The 17,838-nt window shown below is 33.7% G+C and overlaps 4 protein-coding genes across 4 annotated transcripts; 2 read left to right on the forward strand and 2 right to left on the reverse strand.

Moving 5' to 3' along the window:
- The first annotated feature begins 1,272 nt into the window (after window positions 1-1,272).
- LOC127256362 (probable CoA ligase CCL9) lies at window positions 1,273-5,295 on the forward strand. Its single transcript, XM_051282339.1, has 4 exons — window positions 1,273-1,594; window positions 1,914-2,967; window positions 3,542-3,645; window positions 5,053-5,295. The coding sequence occupies exons 1-4, from the start codon at window positions 1,388-1,390 to the stop codon at window positions 5,269-5,271; spliced, it is 1,584 nt and encodes a 527-aa protein (XP_051138296.1). The 5' UTR covers window positions 1,273-1,387; the 3' UTR covers window positions 5,272-5,295.
- Window positions 5,296-6,371: 1,076 nt separating this feature from the next.
- On the reverse strand, window positions 6,372-12,822 carry LOC127256364 (tubulin beta-1 chain). Its single transcript, XM_051282341.1, has 6 exons — window positions 12,679-12,822; window positions 11,208-11,376; window positions 11,046-11,136; window positions 8,191-9,016; window positions 7,263-7,532; window positions 6,372-7,186 (listed from the first exon to the last, which is right to left on the reverse strand). The coding sequence occupies exons 4-6, from the start codon at window positions 8,582-8,584 to the stop codon at window positions 6,504-6,506; spliced, it is 1,347 nt and encodes a 448-aa protein (XP_051138298.1). The 5' UTR covers window positions 8,585-9,016; window positions 11,046-11,136; window positions 11,208-11,376; window positions 12,679-12,822; the 3' UTR covers window positions 6,372-6,503.
- Window positions 12,399-12,915, forward strand: LOC127256365 (heavy metal-associated isoprenylated plant protein 39-like). Its single transcript, XM_051282342.1, has 3 exons — window positions 12,399-12,509; window positions 12,589-12,670; window positions 12,755-12,915. Exons 1-3 carry the CDS (start codon window positions 12,501-12,503, stop codon window positions 12,913-12,915), a joined length of 252 nt encoding a protein of 83 aa, XP_051138299.1. The 5' UTR covers window positions 12,399-12,500.
- Window positions 12,916-12,918: 3 nt separating this feature from the next.
- Window positions 12,919-16,700, reverse strand: LOC127256363 (pentatricopeptide repeat-containing protein At3g60050-like). Its single transcript, XM_051282340.1, has 3 exons — window positions 16,548-16,700; window positions 14,568-16,441; window positions 12,919-13,066 (listed from the first exon to the last, which is right to left on the reverse strand). Exon 2 carries the CDS (start codon window positions 16,046-16,048, stop codon window positions 14,576-14,578), a length of 1,473 nt encoding a protein of 490 aa, XP_051138297.1. The 5' UTR covers window positions 16,049-16,441; window positions 16,548-16,700; the 3' UTR covers window positions 12,919-13,066; window positions 14,568-14,575.
- Between the last annotated feature and the right edge of the window lie 1,138 nt (window positions 16,701-17,838).

Genomic DNA, 17,838 nt, shown 5'->3' on the forward strand with positions numbered 1-17,838 from the left:
ATTGTTAGATACGAGACTCAAATTAGATCCGATTATACTAAATCTGACCGAGACTATATCCGGAAAGACTTGATGGATCCGAAAACTTCATTTTTTTTACAATTCTTAAATTTTAATTTAAAATTACACATGTACTGGATTTAATGTATATTAAAACTTATGTATTTAATTAAAAAAATATTATAATAAAATAATAAATACGTTAAACTTCAAAATTATTTTTTCATATGTATAGTTGATATATTATTATATCACCCCGAACATGACCCGGATCCACGCCTAATACTCAAATAATTGGACTAAACTTCAAATAAATAGGTCGGGTCTTTACGCGAAAATATTGTCATCCTATAAAATTATTGATATTTTTTCAATTTATATTAACAATAAATTAGAGGTTTAATTTATCAAAATAAATAAAATTTATTGGAGGACAATTATGTCATTTAGAATATAAAAAATCCAAATCTTTCAATTCATACGAAAAATAAACAAGATGTGAGAAATATAAATCCCACCACATTTTACCAAATTCTAAATATAATAAATCTCATCGCATATAAATCTTACTGTGAAATCTCAATCCCACCAAAAAAAAAAGTCAATGAACCAAACAGTCCATTACTTTGCATCACATTATTACTTTTATACAAAAAAAAAAATATAAGGGCAAAAATGTCATTACACTACTTTTAACTATTTACTATAATTAAAATACTATTATTTTTTAAATTTTGCGCCAAAAGTAAACCTATACTTCTTAAATGGACGGACGAAGTACATTTTTTCATCTAAAAAAATATCAAATCAAACATTATTTTCATACTAAACTCAAACTAAATTTTTTCCAAACTCATCAAAAGAAACACACCCTTAATATCGTATCACAAACAAAAATTTTCAATTAAATCGAAAGAGTAAATAGTAATTTTTTAAAAGCAAATAAAAAGAAAATAAAGTAAAAAAAAAACTATTTAAAATGTTGAATCACAAAACTTTTGAATATAAGAAATTATGTCAAAAAATTATTTTATTAAATATTTAAATTGATAATTAAAAGCTGTTCAACGAATTAAATTTACGGTCACGGATCAAAATAAAAGACAGAAAAACGATGAAATGCGTCACACCGTATGACTGCCCTACTGCCACGTGGCTATGGCTGATACCTTCCCTAGTCTACCCTCGCTATTCATATTTCCTTCTCCGCCCCCTGCATATACATACAAACCATGTACGTATACTGTATGTCTATATGACGTATATATACACGCACCAGGCCACACGCCTTTCTGCCTGCGCTATCTCAATTCCTTCTACAATCTTCATTTACAATTCCAATTCCTTAACATAATTTGTGGTTCTCTAGAAATTTCTCAAACCGCTAATGGCTACGACGGCATCCACCCTCACCGGATTGTTGAGCCACGTCGCCGCCGTGTTTCCGACGCGGCGAGCGATTTCCGTCTCCGGAAACTTCGATCTCACTCACGTGCAACTCAATCGTCTGGTGGAACGCGCCGCCGCTAGCCTCATCGCCGCCGGAGTTAAGCCGGGGGATGTGGTTGCGCTCACTTTCCTGAACACCGTTGAGGTAGAGTCTGTTTACGGTTTAGGATGCTGATTTGTGGTTTTAATTGTGATAATTGGAGTCTCGTGATTCGAATTTGAAATTTGTTTGTGGTGAATGGAGATGAACTAATTGAATTTTGTGAATTTGTTAGGCGATTTTCGTTTCTTCATCCCCTGTTTTGCTCTGTGTTAATTTCAATACTGTTTTTGTGAAAAATATGCTCTCAAATCTCAATTGATTCTATGTATATGTTATTTAATTTTCGAATAACACGAAGTTGTTTGACGGATGACGCAAGGTCGATTTTCCAGAAATGATTTGTTAATTGCTTGTTTTGCAGTTTATTATAATGTTTCTGGCTGTGATACGCGTCCGAGCGACGGCGGCGCCGCTCAACTCCGCCTACACTTTCGACGAGTTCGAGTTTTATCTATCGGACTCAGAATCAAAGCTCTTGATTACATCTAAAGAAGGTAACGAGCCGGCTCAAGCCGCCGCTGCGAAGCTCACCATTCCGCATCTCTCAGCCGCATTACCAGCCGCCGATTCAGAAATGGTGTTATCCCCAACAACACCTAATTCCGACGTCCATTCAGATGCAGTTACAAAACTCACCAACGAATCTTCCGACGTAGCACTGTTCCTCCACACTTCCGGCACGACGAGCCGACCGAAAGGCGTGCCTCTAACGCAGCAGAATCTCTATTCCTCTGTGCAGAACATCAAATCTGTCTACAAAATCACAGAAACAGACTCTACGGTGATTGTTCTCCCCTTGTTTCACGTGCACGGCTTATTGGCCGGCTTATTCAGCTCCCTCGGCGCCGGCGCCGCCGTAACTCTCCCCGCCGCCGGGAGATTCTCCGCCTCCACATTCTGGTCCGATATGAACAACTACAACGCCACCTGGTACACGGCGGTGCCAACAATCCACCAGATAATTCTCGACCGCCATCTCAGCCGTCCCGAACCAGTCTACCCTAAGCTCCGATTCATCCGAAGCTGCAGCGCATCCTTAGCACCTGCAATCATGGCTCGCCTTGAGGAGGCTTTTGGTGCTCCGGTTTTGGAGGCGTACGCCATGACCGAGGCAACTCATTTAATGGCGACCAATCCCTTACCTGAATATGGGCCCCACAAGCCTGGGTCCGTGGGCAAACCAGTAGGCCAAGAAATGGCAATATTGAATGAGAATGGTACTGTTCAAGAGGCTAATTCGAATGGTGAGGTCTGCATAAGAGGCCCTAATGTAACGAGCGGATACAAGAACAACCCTGAGGCTAACAAAGTTGCTTTCCAGTTCGGATGGTTCCATACAGGAGATTTGGGATTCTTTGATTCAGATGGCTACTTGCATCTTGTTGGCAGAATCAAGGAACTGATCAATCGTGGAGGTAAATTCATTTTCTTCATCAATCTTACTATTTAAATTCATTTTCTTCATCAATTTTACTTCTCATCTTCCGTAGGATTCCGAGAATTATGCCACTTTGATCCCTCACTCTAATTACTTAGTAGTTTTTCTGTAAGTCAGAATTAACAACTAGTGGCTGTTATCAATTCACTTCCTTTCCATAGTTTAATTGAATACATAAAAATACAAAAACCTCACTACCAAACATCTGTCATCCATTGAATGGTACAGGACCTATAGGTGTTAATGATCGACAGAAAATAATGCATGTGGCCTTCTGCATTTGGCTTAACAGATATCGATTGGGCTCGTGACATATAAATATGTATATATATTTGAGCTCTCTTTCTTCGATGTGGTTTTTTGTTGCTTACACGTATGCATTGCGTGGGACCCATTGGGAGTGTCCAGAAGGTGTACTTTTCACAGTCTGTTACATTGTTTATTCTGTCTCGACGTGCTCGAATTTATTTTAATATTTTGTGCCTTTTGATTGATTCAACATGTTGAGTTGGAACTTTTAATCTAATCTAATTCCTATGGAGAAATTTCAGGGGAAAAAATCTCACCAATTGAAATAGATGCAGTCCTGTTGTCCCACCCGGATATTGCTCAGGCTGTGTCTTTTGGCGTCCCTGATGATAAATATGGCGAAGAGGTAAGCACTCTCTCCACCCATTTTATGGCACGTAATATCTTTGAAATTATATTTATATATTCTCTCTATTCCACAGCTAAATTGTCCTATTTAGTTTAGACATAGAATTTTAGGTATTGTGTAATTAGTAAGTAATATTAAAAAAATTATTATAATTTAATAAAAATAATTATAAATAAATATTAAGATGACTAAATAGTTTAATTAAAATAAAAAATTATAAATTTTGAATTTTGAAATGCAATTAAATTGTACAATTATATTTTTAAAAAAGAAAAAAACTAAATTACGTGGGAACGACAGAAATAGAAAGATGAGACGAATATTAAGTGGGACGGATACCGCTTCCTTTCAAGATTTTAATGTAAAAATGGTTTATTACAAAAAAAATTCTTAAAGAATTAATAAAACATAATGTGAGAAAGCAAAAAAAAAATGATGATAAATTGATTATATGGTCAATTTGGATTAGAGTTTGACGAGGACTTTTGGCTTTTAATTCTTAAAAAAAAAATTGTACATATTTGTATTGATTAAAAAATAAAATTATATTATTATTTTAATTACAAAAACAAAAACTGTGAGACTTAAGGGTGTAATATATTTTTATTAGTAATAGTTTTAATATTTTATTCAAGTAAACAAACACGTGTGTGACTTTTATGACAATATATGCCTCTATTTATATACCGGGCCCAAAATCATGCGCGTTTTTGTTTGTATTGGTGATTTTAAAATGTCTCTGAATATGTATGTATGTATCTCTGTGTATCCTATTGTTTCTATGGTCATAGTCTCATAGAGAGGCCGATGTCTAAGAAGCACATGTGCTAATTGGCTCGCCCCCACCCCACCCCACTGGTAGGGGACTGAATTATTATTTATGGATCATATCTTTCTACATGTCGAAATCTAAAGATACATCTTTGTCGAAATCTAAAGATAAAATCTTCTTCAAAATCTATCATCTGATACCGTACCTGCTGTCTTGACCACAGTTTAGGAACACTGCAATCAACACTTAAATTATTTTCAGAGAAATGTTTATTTGCTTGTCTTTTGTCAATTATTTTGATATATTGGCAAGTTTGTTTGTGTAACACAAAAAAGTTTAAACTATTATAGAGTTTTGAGGTGAAGATTGAATTGTGTGAGGTGTTTTGGTAAATAAAAGCAAGAGTAAAGATAAATTGATATGTAACTTATTTGTAATTGTTTCTATGGTGTGTTTGCTTGGGGGGGGGGGGGGTTTGGATTTGAATAATATAAATTTTGAATTTGAATAGTGCGTATGATTTGATATTAATATGTATTGGTATAATGGTTTGAATGAATTTTTTAGTATAATATAAAAAATTAAAAGTAAGCGTTTGATTTTGATATTTTTTTTTATACTCGGTGTTGCAGGTAAACTGTGCTGTTATTCCTAGAGAAGGATCGAACCTGGATGAGGAAAAGGTTTCGAGGTTCTGCAAGGGAACTCTGGCTGCTTTCAAGGTTCCAAAGAAGGTTTTCATCACTGATACACTTCCTAAAACTGCAACCGGCAAAATTCAGCGGCGGATTGTGTCCGAACACTTTCTTGCGCAGATATCGACTGCAAAGGTCCCCAAGTTCGGAGCCTAAACGAAACGCCACTACTATTTCGCGGTAAGATCATATTTCCGGTGTCGTCAAGCAGCAAGTTCTATTATTATTATTATTATTATTATTGTCATTTCGATCTTTTTTTGCAGAAAAATGTTTGGTTTTGAAGCATCAAAAAATCAAGTATCTGAAATAATTGGTGTTTCCAGTATCAAGCATTTCTAATGTCAAATATTAAGATGATAATTGAATCTTCTATTCACATGCTTGCTTGCAACTTTTATTTGGATATGGTTTTTGATTTGATGCCCTTAGTAAACTCAAAAGATGCGTGCATATAAATATATTGTCTAGATTTGTCCTTTGGCCATTTTTAGGTTATGTTTGGCTAATGGAAATTGTAGTTTCAAATTTTGTTTTTGATCAGATTTATTTAATTAATATTTAAATGCTCTCTTTGTAGATTATTATTTTACATGAAATAAAAAGTCACATAATACCAGAAAAAATTAAAAAAATAAATGCCAACACATTAAATAATTGAAAAATGCAACTCAAAAGCAAGTGACAAAGCAAAATACCTACTTCTATTCTAAACCACAATACTTATTTAAAATATAAGATAATAAAAGAACAAACTCTTATTCTACAATAAAATACCTAATCCATTAAATCAATTTTTTTTACCATTCAAAAATGTTCAAATCTAAACGAAAGTAACCTAAAACAAAATTTGGTTTTTTTGGATGAATTCGGAAAAAAATTGATTTGAATTTGATATAAAAATAATATTTGATGAGATAGTTTTTGAAAGAAAAAAATGTATTTTTTTTTTTTAATTTTTTTGAGAAACACAGAGTTCAAAATTTGGGAAAATTATGCTGAAGAATCGTACCCAGAAAAAAACATAACATAGACAACATACACACCACAAAACAACCTTAGAAACGACTCTTTAGTCTTTACAATCCAAATTCATCCAAAAAAATTTAATCACAAGCCAAAAAATTCAGACAAAACATAACTCTACACAAACCATTCATTAATAGAGACAGGCATCAGATTTTACCAAAAGATAGCATAGAACAACGCACCACAAAAGCAAAACAAACCTAAGTAAAAAAAAAAGAAAGAAGGCACAACAAAAAACACCACAGCAAAACATCAGTCAATAATATCCAGTAGAGATAGAGATAGCCGAGCTGAGCTATATAAAAGACACTTCCCATACCAAACAAACAAACGCATAATAACAAACAAACAATCAAACCTTAAGCCTCTTCCTGCCCATCTTCATCCTCCTCATAGTAGCCGTCACCTTCCTCGTCGGCAGTCGCATCTTGGTACTGCTGATACTCCGAAACCAAGTCATTCATATTACTCTCCGCCTCCGTAAACTCCATCTCGTCCATACCCTCCCCCGTGTACCAATGCAAGAAAGCCTTCCTCCTAAACATCGCCGTGAACTGCTCGCTCACCCTCCGGAACATCTCCTGAATCGAAGTCGAGTTCCCGATGAACGTCGACGCCATCTTCAGCCCCGTTGGAGGAATATCGCACACCGTCGACTTAACATTGTTGGGGATCCATTCTACAAAGTAGGACGAGTTCTTGTTCTGGACGTTGATCATCTGCTCGTCGACCTCCTTAGTGCTCATCTTGCCGCGGAACATCGCCGAGGCAGTTAAGTAACGGCCGTGGCGCGGATCAGCGGCGCACATCATGTTCTTAGCGTCCCACATTTGTTGGGTCAGCTCGGGGACGGTTAGGGCTCTGTACTGCTGCGACCCACGAGATGTGAGTGGAGCAAACCCAACCATGAAAAAGTGGAGCCGCGGGAATGGAATGAGGTTTACGGCCAGTTTGCGAAGATCGGAATTTAGTTGACCGGGGAATCGCAGGCAGCATGTCACGCCGCTCATTGTAGCAGATATCAAATGGTTGAGATCTCCGACTGAAAATAAAAATAACCAGTCAAAGAATTAGATGCGCAATGGAACAGGTAGGAAGATTGAAAGAGAGAAACTCACAGCTAGGGGTGGTGAGTTTGAGTGTCCGGAAGCAGATATCATAGAGAGCTTCGTTGTCCAAGACCATACATTCGTCAGCATTCTCAACAAGCTGATGAACAGAGAGTGTGGCATTGTAGGGTTCAACAACAGTGTCAGATACCTTTGGGGATGGGAATACGGAGAAGGTGAGCATCATTCTGTCGGGGTACTCTTCCCTGATCTTGGAGATCAACAGAGTTCCCATTCCAGATCCAGTTCCACCTCCTAATGAGTGACAGACCTGAAATCCTGCAAGATACGAAATCCAAAGAATCCTTTAGAAATAGTACCAATACAGGCTTTCTCCATTAGAAGAGTTACTAGAAAAGAACATTTCCATGGAGATTAACAACAAATCATTTTATTATAACTTAAGTAGTATACAATTGTAATTCAATCACTGAAACAGAGCATAGTAGTTACAGCAAATCTTCCAAAGTATCAATATTATATATATATATGTGTGTGTGTGTGTGTGTGTTGCGAATGAGAACTTAAAGCAAAAATCCGTATGTACATGGAAATAGTAATACTGTGTACTGAAATATCTTCTACCAACACATTAGCTGCATATTCTGATGATGTATTTAAGATCAGTGAGGCATCACAAATACCAATATTTAGCAGATCTAAACAATTGAAGCTTAAACTATTGTTAACAAAATTAAACATAAGGCAAACATCTATCCAGATTATCCTCAAACCGAATAGGAATCTTCAGATCTACGCAATTTTCCAAGGAAGAACACATACAAAAACTACATATATATCTAATACCAGATGATTCCACAAATTAACAAACAAATTCTGAAATACAAACAACAGTCGCACACAATACAGGAAATCGAAAAAACAACAAAAAAACGCAACCAACAGAAACAATTCTGAATAAACAACAACAACAAACCTTGCAAGCAATCGCAGTTCTCTGCCTCTTTCCTGACAACATCGAGCACCGAATCAATTAGCTCCGCTCCCTCAGTGTAATGCCCCTTCGCCCAGTTATTCCCGGCGCCGGACTGGCCGAAGACGAAGTTATCCGGCCGGAATATCTGCCCGTACGGTCCAGATCTGACGCTGTCCATCGTACCAGGCTCCAAATCCATGAGGACGGCGCGAGGAACAAACCGACCGCAGCTGGCCTCATTGTAGTAGACATTAACTCGCTCGAGCTGCAGGTCGTTGTCGCCATGGTACCTTCCGGTGGAATCGATGCCGTGCTCGGCGCAAACAACCTCCCAGAACTTGGCTCCGATCTGGTTCCCGCACTGCCCGCCCTGAATGTGCAAGATCTCACGCATTTTCGAATTTTTTTTTGCAGAAAATGTTGATTTTCAGAGAGAAATTAGGGTTTGGTTGAGAGACAGATTTGGGAGTGAAATTGAAACGCCGGAGGAGTTTCTGTTAATATATAGAAAGTGGATTATGCGGTGGGAGTTTTCGAATTTTGAATTTTGAAATGCATTTTTGGTGAGGTGGGTGAGAGAGATCGCGCCACGCGCCTAAGATGGGCGTGATTGTCACGCGCTGTTCACGTGGGAAAAGTTGGCGGCACGTGCGTGAGCGGTTTGGCACATGACCGTTGACAGGCTCCAGGCGGGCAAGCTCCCTGGATCAAAATAGCGTTGCATCTAAGCCGTAGATGATAGGATGGAAATCCAAATGATGGACGGTGGTGATTCTCCGGGTGCGGGAGATCCTGGGAGTGGGAATTTTTGGTCTGGATCTGGAATCTGGAGTACAGAGAAGAAACAGTAAGCATAATAATATATTGATAGAAAGTAATTAATTAATTATAATCGCGTCATTAAGTGAATGATTAGCACTAACTACTATGAGGATGTGTTTGTTTGTTGAATTTTACTAAGGGTGTGTTTGTTTGAGGGATTTGTGAAAATTTGTACCATTTATCATTTTTTTCCCCAAAACATTAAATTAAACATCTATTTTTTATTTTTATATTATATTAAAAATCAATTTTACATTCAAAACATCACATCAATACCTATTTATATTCCATCATACAACTATTTAAATTCAAAATTTTTACTATTCAAATCCCAACTCAAAATCCAAACCCCCAAATAAACACACCCTAAAAAGAAAAAACATATTTAGACAGATGTTTTTTTTTTAGTTTTGGAAAGCTTTTTAAGTAATAAAAATTACTCCCTCCGTCCCACATATTTTGGACTTATTATTGTAGATACAAAAATTTATAAAATATAATTAGTAGATAATTAAGAAGTATATTAGTAAAAATTAACAATATAATTTAAAGATTTTATAGAATCGTAATTATTGTGGTATAAATAGATATTTAAGAGATGTTTTAAATGTAAAATTAATTTTTAATATTATACTGCCTGTGGAATTTTACGTATATAAGTAGAAAATATTAAAATAATTTTATTAGTATTGTATAATATAAAAATAATATTATTTATATAATATTATATTGTAAATTGTAAGAACAAATACAATTACTAAATAAAATAAAATAAATATTTTGTTGAAATGAATAGTTTATTAATAAATTGAGTAAATATATAAAAAAATATATATTTAATTTATTATCTTTTTCAAAATTTAAAATAATAATAATAATCTTGCAAACAAACACATCCCAAATAAAATATAATTTTTTTAAACAGAAATATTAAAAAGATCACAGTAAATGAAAAGTGAAAACATATTTAAGTATTGAAAATGTAGCCAACCAAACCTTGGTGAATAATTATTTTTTAAAATTTCAATTATTCAAACCAAAACCCAAAATAATAGCAATAAACAACAAAAATCACGAATTTGTTCTTTTATCCAAAAGTTCTCTCCCAAAATATTAATATACTACACACACTTATTATTTTTATATTACTTAGATAATTTCATATACTTCTCGTAAAATAAAATAAAATAAATTCTTTCAAACCAAAACAAAGGAACACACACCCACTTCAGACAGTCACAAAATTTGTGTCAGCAGCAAGAGCTGTTGATTGAAGCAAGGAATTGAATCAATCAAAAGAATAAGCAGATAGAAGAAGATTCTTCTCACTACAAATAATTAGACCCCATATCACCATCATCACTCTATCAATTCAATGAGAATTGTTTTCTTGAATTCATTTAGAAGCAAGAATAATTTAAAAAATCTTAAAAAATAAAAATAATAATTAAAAAGTGAGTAAAGCAGCAAGTAGGGCAAGAAGACATGGCTTGGTTTGCACTCTAAGTCTAACATAAGACACACACTGACAGACATACATAAGGAGGGTATAAGAAAAGGCCATGGCATCATCGAAGATGGCCTGCCTAATCTCATCTAATTTCATCGCCATCGCTTCACCACAAAGCAATCCAAGTATCCAAAGAATCAAACCTTACAAATTCCCGGATCTAATAGCTATGTTTTTGTTTTTTTATCAATTTTTTCACTGTCGTAATTTTCTGTAGAAATACACTATTGAGGTAGGTATACCAATGGTGATCGAATTAGATGATATTAGACTATCTTAAAAAAAAAAAAACACTATTTTTTGTTTTTTCACAAAAAATTTATTATTTAGATTTTTTTTCCATACTAAAAACCTATTTTAGGTTCAACTTCAAATTTTTACTATTAAAAAATCCAAATCCAAAGCCACAAACAAACACACCCTTAGAACTCGCTAATTTGTTATTTTTTTGTTCATCTTCGTCGGGAGGACTAAGAATTGCAATGTATAATAGAATCAAATGTACTGACAGATCAGATCATACCGGAATTTGGAGGTGGCTCGCTCTTTTTGTGATATCAAGTCCGTTGTCCCACTTGAATGTGTTCGTCTAAACCAGTGTAGATCATCTTCATCTATATTGTGGATGAAATCAAAATTGAACACAGCATAATGGCATTAACCAATAGGTGTTTGCGGATTTTACCCACTGTTATTCATTGAGCCTCGATCTCGGAGGAGACAAATTGATGGATTCGTTTTGCTTTTAGCTACAAGAACTTGAGAAGGCATTCGTCGTCCATTGTCACATTCCAGATGCTGCATTTGCCTGAGTTTGCATTCAATGACCACTACCATTCCATACACTGTGTTTCCTGCTCATATATACACATATATATATATATGTCATCAGCTCAAAAATGGGGTGTACAGTTTTTAAGAATTTTCAAATTTGCAGAATGCAGAAGTTTGGAAGTTTTGATTCCATATTAATCAAAATCGGAACATCTTTGATCGATGTATCAAATATCATGCAACAACATAGACAGAGCAGAGCAGTTGAGGTGTAAATGAAGCAGATTGTTTATGAGCAGATTCTGAAACTATTAAAGCAGTGCAAATTTCAAATTCAATATATATACATACATATATATATATCATAGATTCGGAACATTGGTTAATGAAAAAACCTAAGCATAAAACATAAAAGGCCTAAAACAAAATATATAAATGCCAAATTATAAAACATAGAAAAAATAAATCTCATTGCAGCCAATTCAGAATCCTACTATTTTTATTTTCCAATTTGGTAATTAAACAAAAGAATGCTGAATCAAACTCGAATTCGATAGAATTTTTTTAAAAAAATTCCAAATTTCAGAATTCAAAGCTGTAGACTATCAATAAGGAATTTTTTCCTCTACATGTATACACTTTAATAAGGAAATTATCAATAAACAATCTCTACCATAAAAATCTTCAAATATTACACAAATGAAAACATCCCAAAACAAAAGTAAATGCAAGTTTTCCAACAACTAATTTTCGTCCAAAACCATTACGTCGAAACACCAATTATCCATTTAAAACATCAATTCCAAAATTACTTTTCGTTAGAAAAATTAAATGCAAAACACCCCTAAATAAAACATGCAAACACTTGTTTGGCATCGCAATATTAGAAGAATTGTGACAATTAATTCAAATTTTCCATTCCATACCAAACCACCAAATTCTTGCCACAATTCACACATTAAAATCCACCAAATCGCCTCCAAGATTTGTATGTAATAAACACCACAAAATCGTCATAGATTTCCTTCACTATTTGAGAAACCACACCACATAAAAAATACTAAAGAAAATCAGCCAACAATAAATAACAAAATTTAATTACACCATACAGTCAAATATATATATATATTTGAAATTCCCGAAACCAAAAACATTAATCATACCATCAAAAGAGCCTTTCCTCCAATTCATTCATTTATTCTCCATGGCTCAGGTAATTTAATCTATTTAGTTTGAGTTAATGTCAATTTTCAATTTCTGTCATAACTCTGAAAATTTTGAGTATGAAACAGCAAAAAATTGTGCTGAAGATTTCAACAATGACGAATGAGAAAGTAAGGCAGAAAGCCATGGAAGCAGCTGCAGATATTCTCGGTACTTACCTCAACTGATATTTCTTCAAATGCCCTCAAAGAATAGATCCACTTTTTCAATGTATGGCTGATTTTTTTGAAACAGGGGTTGATTCAATTGGTGCTGATATCGACAATCAGGAGCTGACAGTGATCGGAGATATGGATACATCTGCTTTAATGAAGAAACTGAAGAAAGTTGGGGAGGTAACTGTAGCTTCCATTGGCGTCGTGGAGGAGGAGAAAGACGCAGAGAAAAAGATATAATAATGAAGATCAAAATCATGAACTCTTTCACAATAATAATGTCGTCTAATGTCAAGTTTCTTGATATTCTCTATATACAATAATTGTCTTGAATAAAATTCGTCTGCGCATTTTCCATCCCTGATGATATCTGCTTCCCAAAATTCTTGCACTGCAAAAAGAATGTCGAGGCATGCAATGAAGTTATAATAACGAAACTATAGCCATCACCTTATAATTGAGAGTTGAATTATCGATCAAATGACAATGTAATAATTCCTTGGAAACCATTTATTATCTAAGCAAATTACCTAAGTATGGGAAATGAAAATGATCACACAAAAAATAACTATAAAATTTTGTAGCTTTTCTTGGGCGAGTGATCTTTTGTTTTTTAGAAAGTTCCATAGTTGTCAATCATCTCGAATAATATTACATAGTGATCAACCTCTAAAATGTTATAGCTGGATTGTGGATAACGGGATAACCACTATTTTAAAATTTTAAGAATATATATATAAAAACTATTAGATATACAAATTTACAATAAAAATGCATAAAATAAATCTATAAATTAATCTCATTATTATCATTCAAACCAATAAAACTGCGCATATATATAATTATAGCTCATAGAAAGTTATATAAGTAAAAACAATTATATCACAACTAATTTGATAGATAGATAATCAAAATTAACAAGATTTAAAATCTTATAAATAATTTTCTTCTTCATTTTCACCTTGTTGCTATTCTTGCATGAATATTCTTCCTCTTCATATTCTTCTTCATTTTCACCTTATTGCTATTCTTGCATGAATATTCTTCCTCTTTCATATTCTTCTTCATTTTTATTTTTTTTTCTATTTTATGATTGTGACATTGCACAATGTTCTTTCTCTTTCTTGACTAAAAGTAGCTATAGTAGACTATAATATAATAGCATGAAATCTACATTTATCAAATAACAAATAAATTGTCTCGATAAATATAAAATTGTTTGTTTAGTATTTTAGTTTAAGGTGTTTTTTTTATATAAAGTATAAGAAATTGTGTCGATAATATAAAAAATAATATTTTATATTGAATTATTATTTTTTGTGATAAAATAAAAAATATATATTATTTATATTATATGAATGTGTAAATATATTGTATTTTTTATTACTATTTATCCGAAATCATGTCAAAAAAAATTTATTGGGCAAACAAACCCATAATATTATATTATAAAATCTAAACCTATGTATAATAAAGATTATAATATATTACTCAATTTAAAAGGCATTCCACTACAATACTATTAGTACGACATTGAAAACTATGAGACACACAAGGATTGATAGCATGAATATAAGACTCTCATCAAATGGCCATTGTAACTTAGCTCTATGAATTTGTAAAACCATCAGCAGTACAGTATTTAGGCATGCATGATTCTTCAAGCATACAACTAAACCGACAAAAGGCTTTGAATTGAAACTGCCATTAAATTCAAGGCAAATGTACGTGTTCTTTCACTTGCAATTCAACTATGTATTAAACGAACAATTAAGTCCATTTGATTCAAATATCCAGAAGCAAAGGGCATATAATTTACCACAAAATGAAGATAAAACAACTACAGCAGAAAGATAAAAGCAACTACAGTTTCAGTATTTGCTACAATGTACCTTCCTTATCAGCACCGTCTGTAATTTTTAATTTTAGACACCAAATGGGTATAGCGTCCCTTTTCCATCATATGCCGTATAACTTCATGAGCTTTAGACAATTTACCCGCATTTCGCAGATAACCCACTAGCGTAGTGTACACAAGAAAATTAGGATTACAGCCTTTTGAGTCCATTTCTTTCAACATCAACCAAGCCTCCTCGAACTTTCCAATCAAACACAGCCCACGAATCATCGAATTGTAAGTAAAGACATTAGGCAACTGCCCCTTATCAATCATTTCGGCAAACATTGCCTGAGCTTTATCAATCTGTCCCCCCGCAACAAACCCTGTTATCATGACAGTGTAAGAGACAACATCAGGCGTGCATCCGTGCCTAACCATTTCATCGAAGAAATACTGGCTGGCTTCCAAATTACCAGCCCGACTCAACCCATCTATCAATGTCGTGTAGTGGAGAACGCTCGGATCAATACCAACATCCTTCATGTGATTCAAAAGCTTCAATGCTGCTACAGGCTTATCCCCTTTCCCAAGAACATGGAGAAGGATATTGAATGTATGAATATCAGGCGAAAGCCCACATCTGCCCATCTCAGCAAGTAATCCATGGAACTCATCGAGTTTTCCCAATCTAAACTTTGCACACATGATGATGTTATAAGTTAAAGCGTTCGGACAATGGCCTGCAGCCAACATCTGCTGATACACCCACTCGACCAATTTGTACTGATTTAATATCAAAAGAGAACGTAGGATTGCATTGAATGAATCTTTAACCTGCCTATAATTAAACACTTTCGACTTGATAAACCTCTCTATAACTGTCCGAGCTATCCCTGCCTCACGGCAAGAACATATGACTATGTTGAATGTCCTTGCCGTCATCGGATATCCTTTCTCAATCATCTCTTCAACCAATCTCCACATAGCCTTTAGTTCCCCACACTCTGCAAATATCTTCATCATTAAATGGTATGCGTTTTCGGTGTGCCTGTAGTTCTCCTGTTCTCCCGACCACACAAAAAACTTGTATCCCAGCTTCGCACATCTGTTTTTATTGGCAGAATTAATCATCTTCAAGATGCTGAAAAGAACTTCTCTCACAAGAAGACCTGAGACCCTCACTGCTAAACCATTAAGAACTGCTTTTGCATCTAATCCCGGACCATCTTGGTGAAGAATTGCCAGAATCCTCTCGGCACCATACTTTGTCTCATTAATAAAACTTTGTCTTGATGAAAAGTTTCTGCTGGAATCATCATTGATTCCCCAAGAACCAAATGTATCACCCTTTTCTTCCACCTTGTGCTCAACGTCTGAGCTTTTCCATGATTCATTAAGAAAATCTTCGATGCGCCCGAATCCATTCTCGTGGCCATCACCATTATACACTCGGTTGCAAAGTTTTCGAGAAATGACACGAAAATAAGTAAATCTCCTGAAAAATTTTGGACTCAAAAGAGCTACGGCGTACATTGTAGAAGCATACGAACAATTGGGAAGTATCCATTAAAACTTCGAGACGTCCGCCCACATAAAGCACAAATAATTCACCAAATTACAGAAACTAAACCCTAGCACAGCAAATTCTTCGCTGCTCAATAGTCCAAAATGTCCCATCAAACAGAAGACCTTGAAATTTGCATCTCATATACCTTATTTAGACCACAGCACAATTGAATTGAATTGAATTGAACAAGTGTCGGCGCGAGGGTTTAAGGTCAAAATCGAGGGTTTTGAATTTTGATAACTCCTGGAAGTTCCGAGTCCGATATTTTCGTGCAAATATTCGAAACCTTGAATCGAATCGAATTTTGCGTTACCGGAACCTATTTTGAATTATTTGCAAATAATTCAAAACGAAGGAATCTAAAGCAAATAGATTCAACAAATAACCGAAATTAGTGCAAATATCTCAGCTGTTCCGCGAAGAATTGACTTTCGACGAATTATTTAGTGCAAGAATTTGACTTACAAAGCAAAGCCTCAGAAGAAGACCAGACTTGAGGGCGACGACGACGACGACGACGACGCCGGAGAAAGCAAAAGACGATGAAAGACGGCGGCGATTTTACCGGCTGGAAACTGAAGTGGATTTGGGCCTAGGGCTCTGCCGCGGGCCGGATAAATAGTTTGCCTAACTATTTGCATTTTGGGTTGAATTATTTTAATAAATAAAATTTTAAATTTTAATAGATTCTTCTCCTGTTCATATAAAATATATTAATTATTTTTTATTTTAAAAATATAACAAGCACTACCAAAATAAAAAAATTTAAAAAATATATTGCAAAATACATTGAAGGATTAGATTGAATATTATTTAATATAATATAAATAAATATTAAATGATATTTTAAGTAGAAAATTAATTTATAGTAAAAAATATAAAAGATTTGTTTGTTTAATGTTTTGATTTCGAATTTTATTTTTAATGTGAGTAATAAATAATTGTATAACTAATAAAAAAATAATATTTTATATTGATTGTTGACTTTTGTGATAGAAAATATAGGAAGAACAAATGAATAATTTTTATTTTATGTTAAATATAAAAATTTGTATTGGTAAATAAAAAACAATATATTTTATATTAAAAATACGACTTTTTAACCGAATAAAATATATATTGTGTTAGTATTTATATATTTTATTTTTTAAATAATGTTTGATGTCACTTAGCTACTCAATGTGAACAAACTTGTTGGAAATTAATTTTTTTTTATATAAAGCATAGAAAATTGTGTAAAAAATATAAAAATAATAAATATGATATATTAATTTTTTAAAAATAATATGTGGTAAAAAATAATAGATAGAGCAAAGCTCCAATGTTGTCACATGTAGAAGACATTCAAAACCCTTTTATTTTATATTTGTTCAATAACAATTAACACCGGATAAAACTTACATTTAACAAATATAAATCATTTTAATTAACTATATAATACTCCATTTGTTTCAATATAATAGTCATGTTTACCATTTTTGTCCGTCTCAAAACAATAGTCTCATTTTCATAAATAACTATATCATTATAAAATTACTCTTACTTTTACATTATTATTACACAATTGCCACTACTTTTTACACTAATACACTCACAAGACCAAAAAAGTCTTTTATCCGTAATTTTTACCAATTAGTAATATAATATTAATATTTCTTAAATCCCGTGTCAAACATAACCCAGACTATAGTTGTGGAACGGAGGAAGTATATAATACTATAAATCATGTATAACTCATTCAAAACCTTTTTATTTA

The sequence above is a fragment of the Andrographis paniculata genome, unplaced genomic scaffold (assembly GCF_009805555.1).
Source record: "Andrographis paniculata isolate CXL003 unplaced genomic scaffold, ASM980555v1 Contig55END, whole genome shotgun sequence".
Classification (NCBI taxonomy): domain Eukaryota; kingdom Viridiplantae; phylum Streptophyta; class Magnoliopsida; order Lamiales; family Acanthaceae; genus Andrographis; species Andrographis paniculata.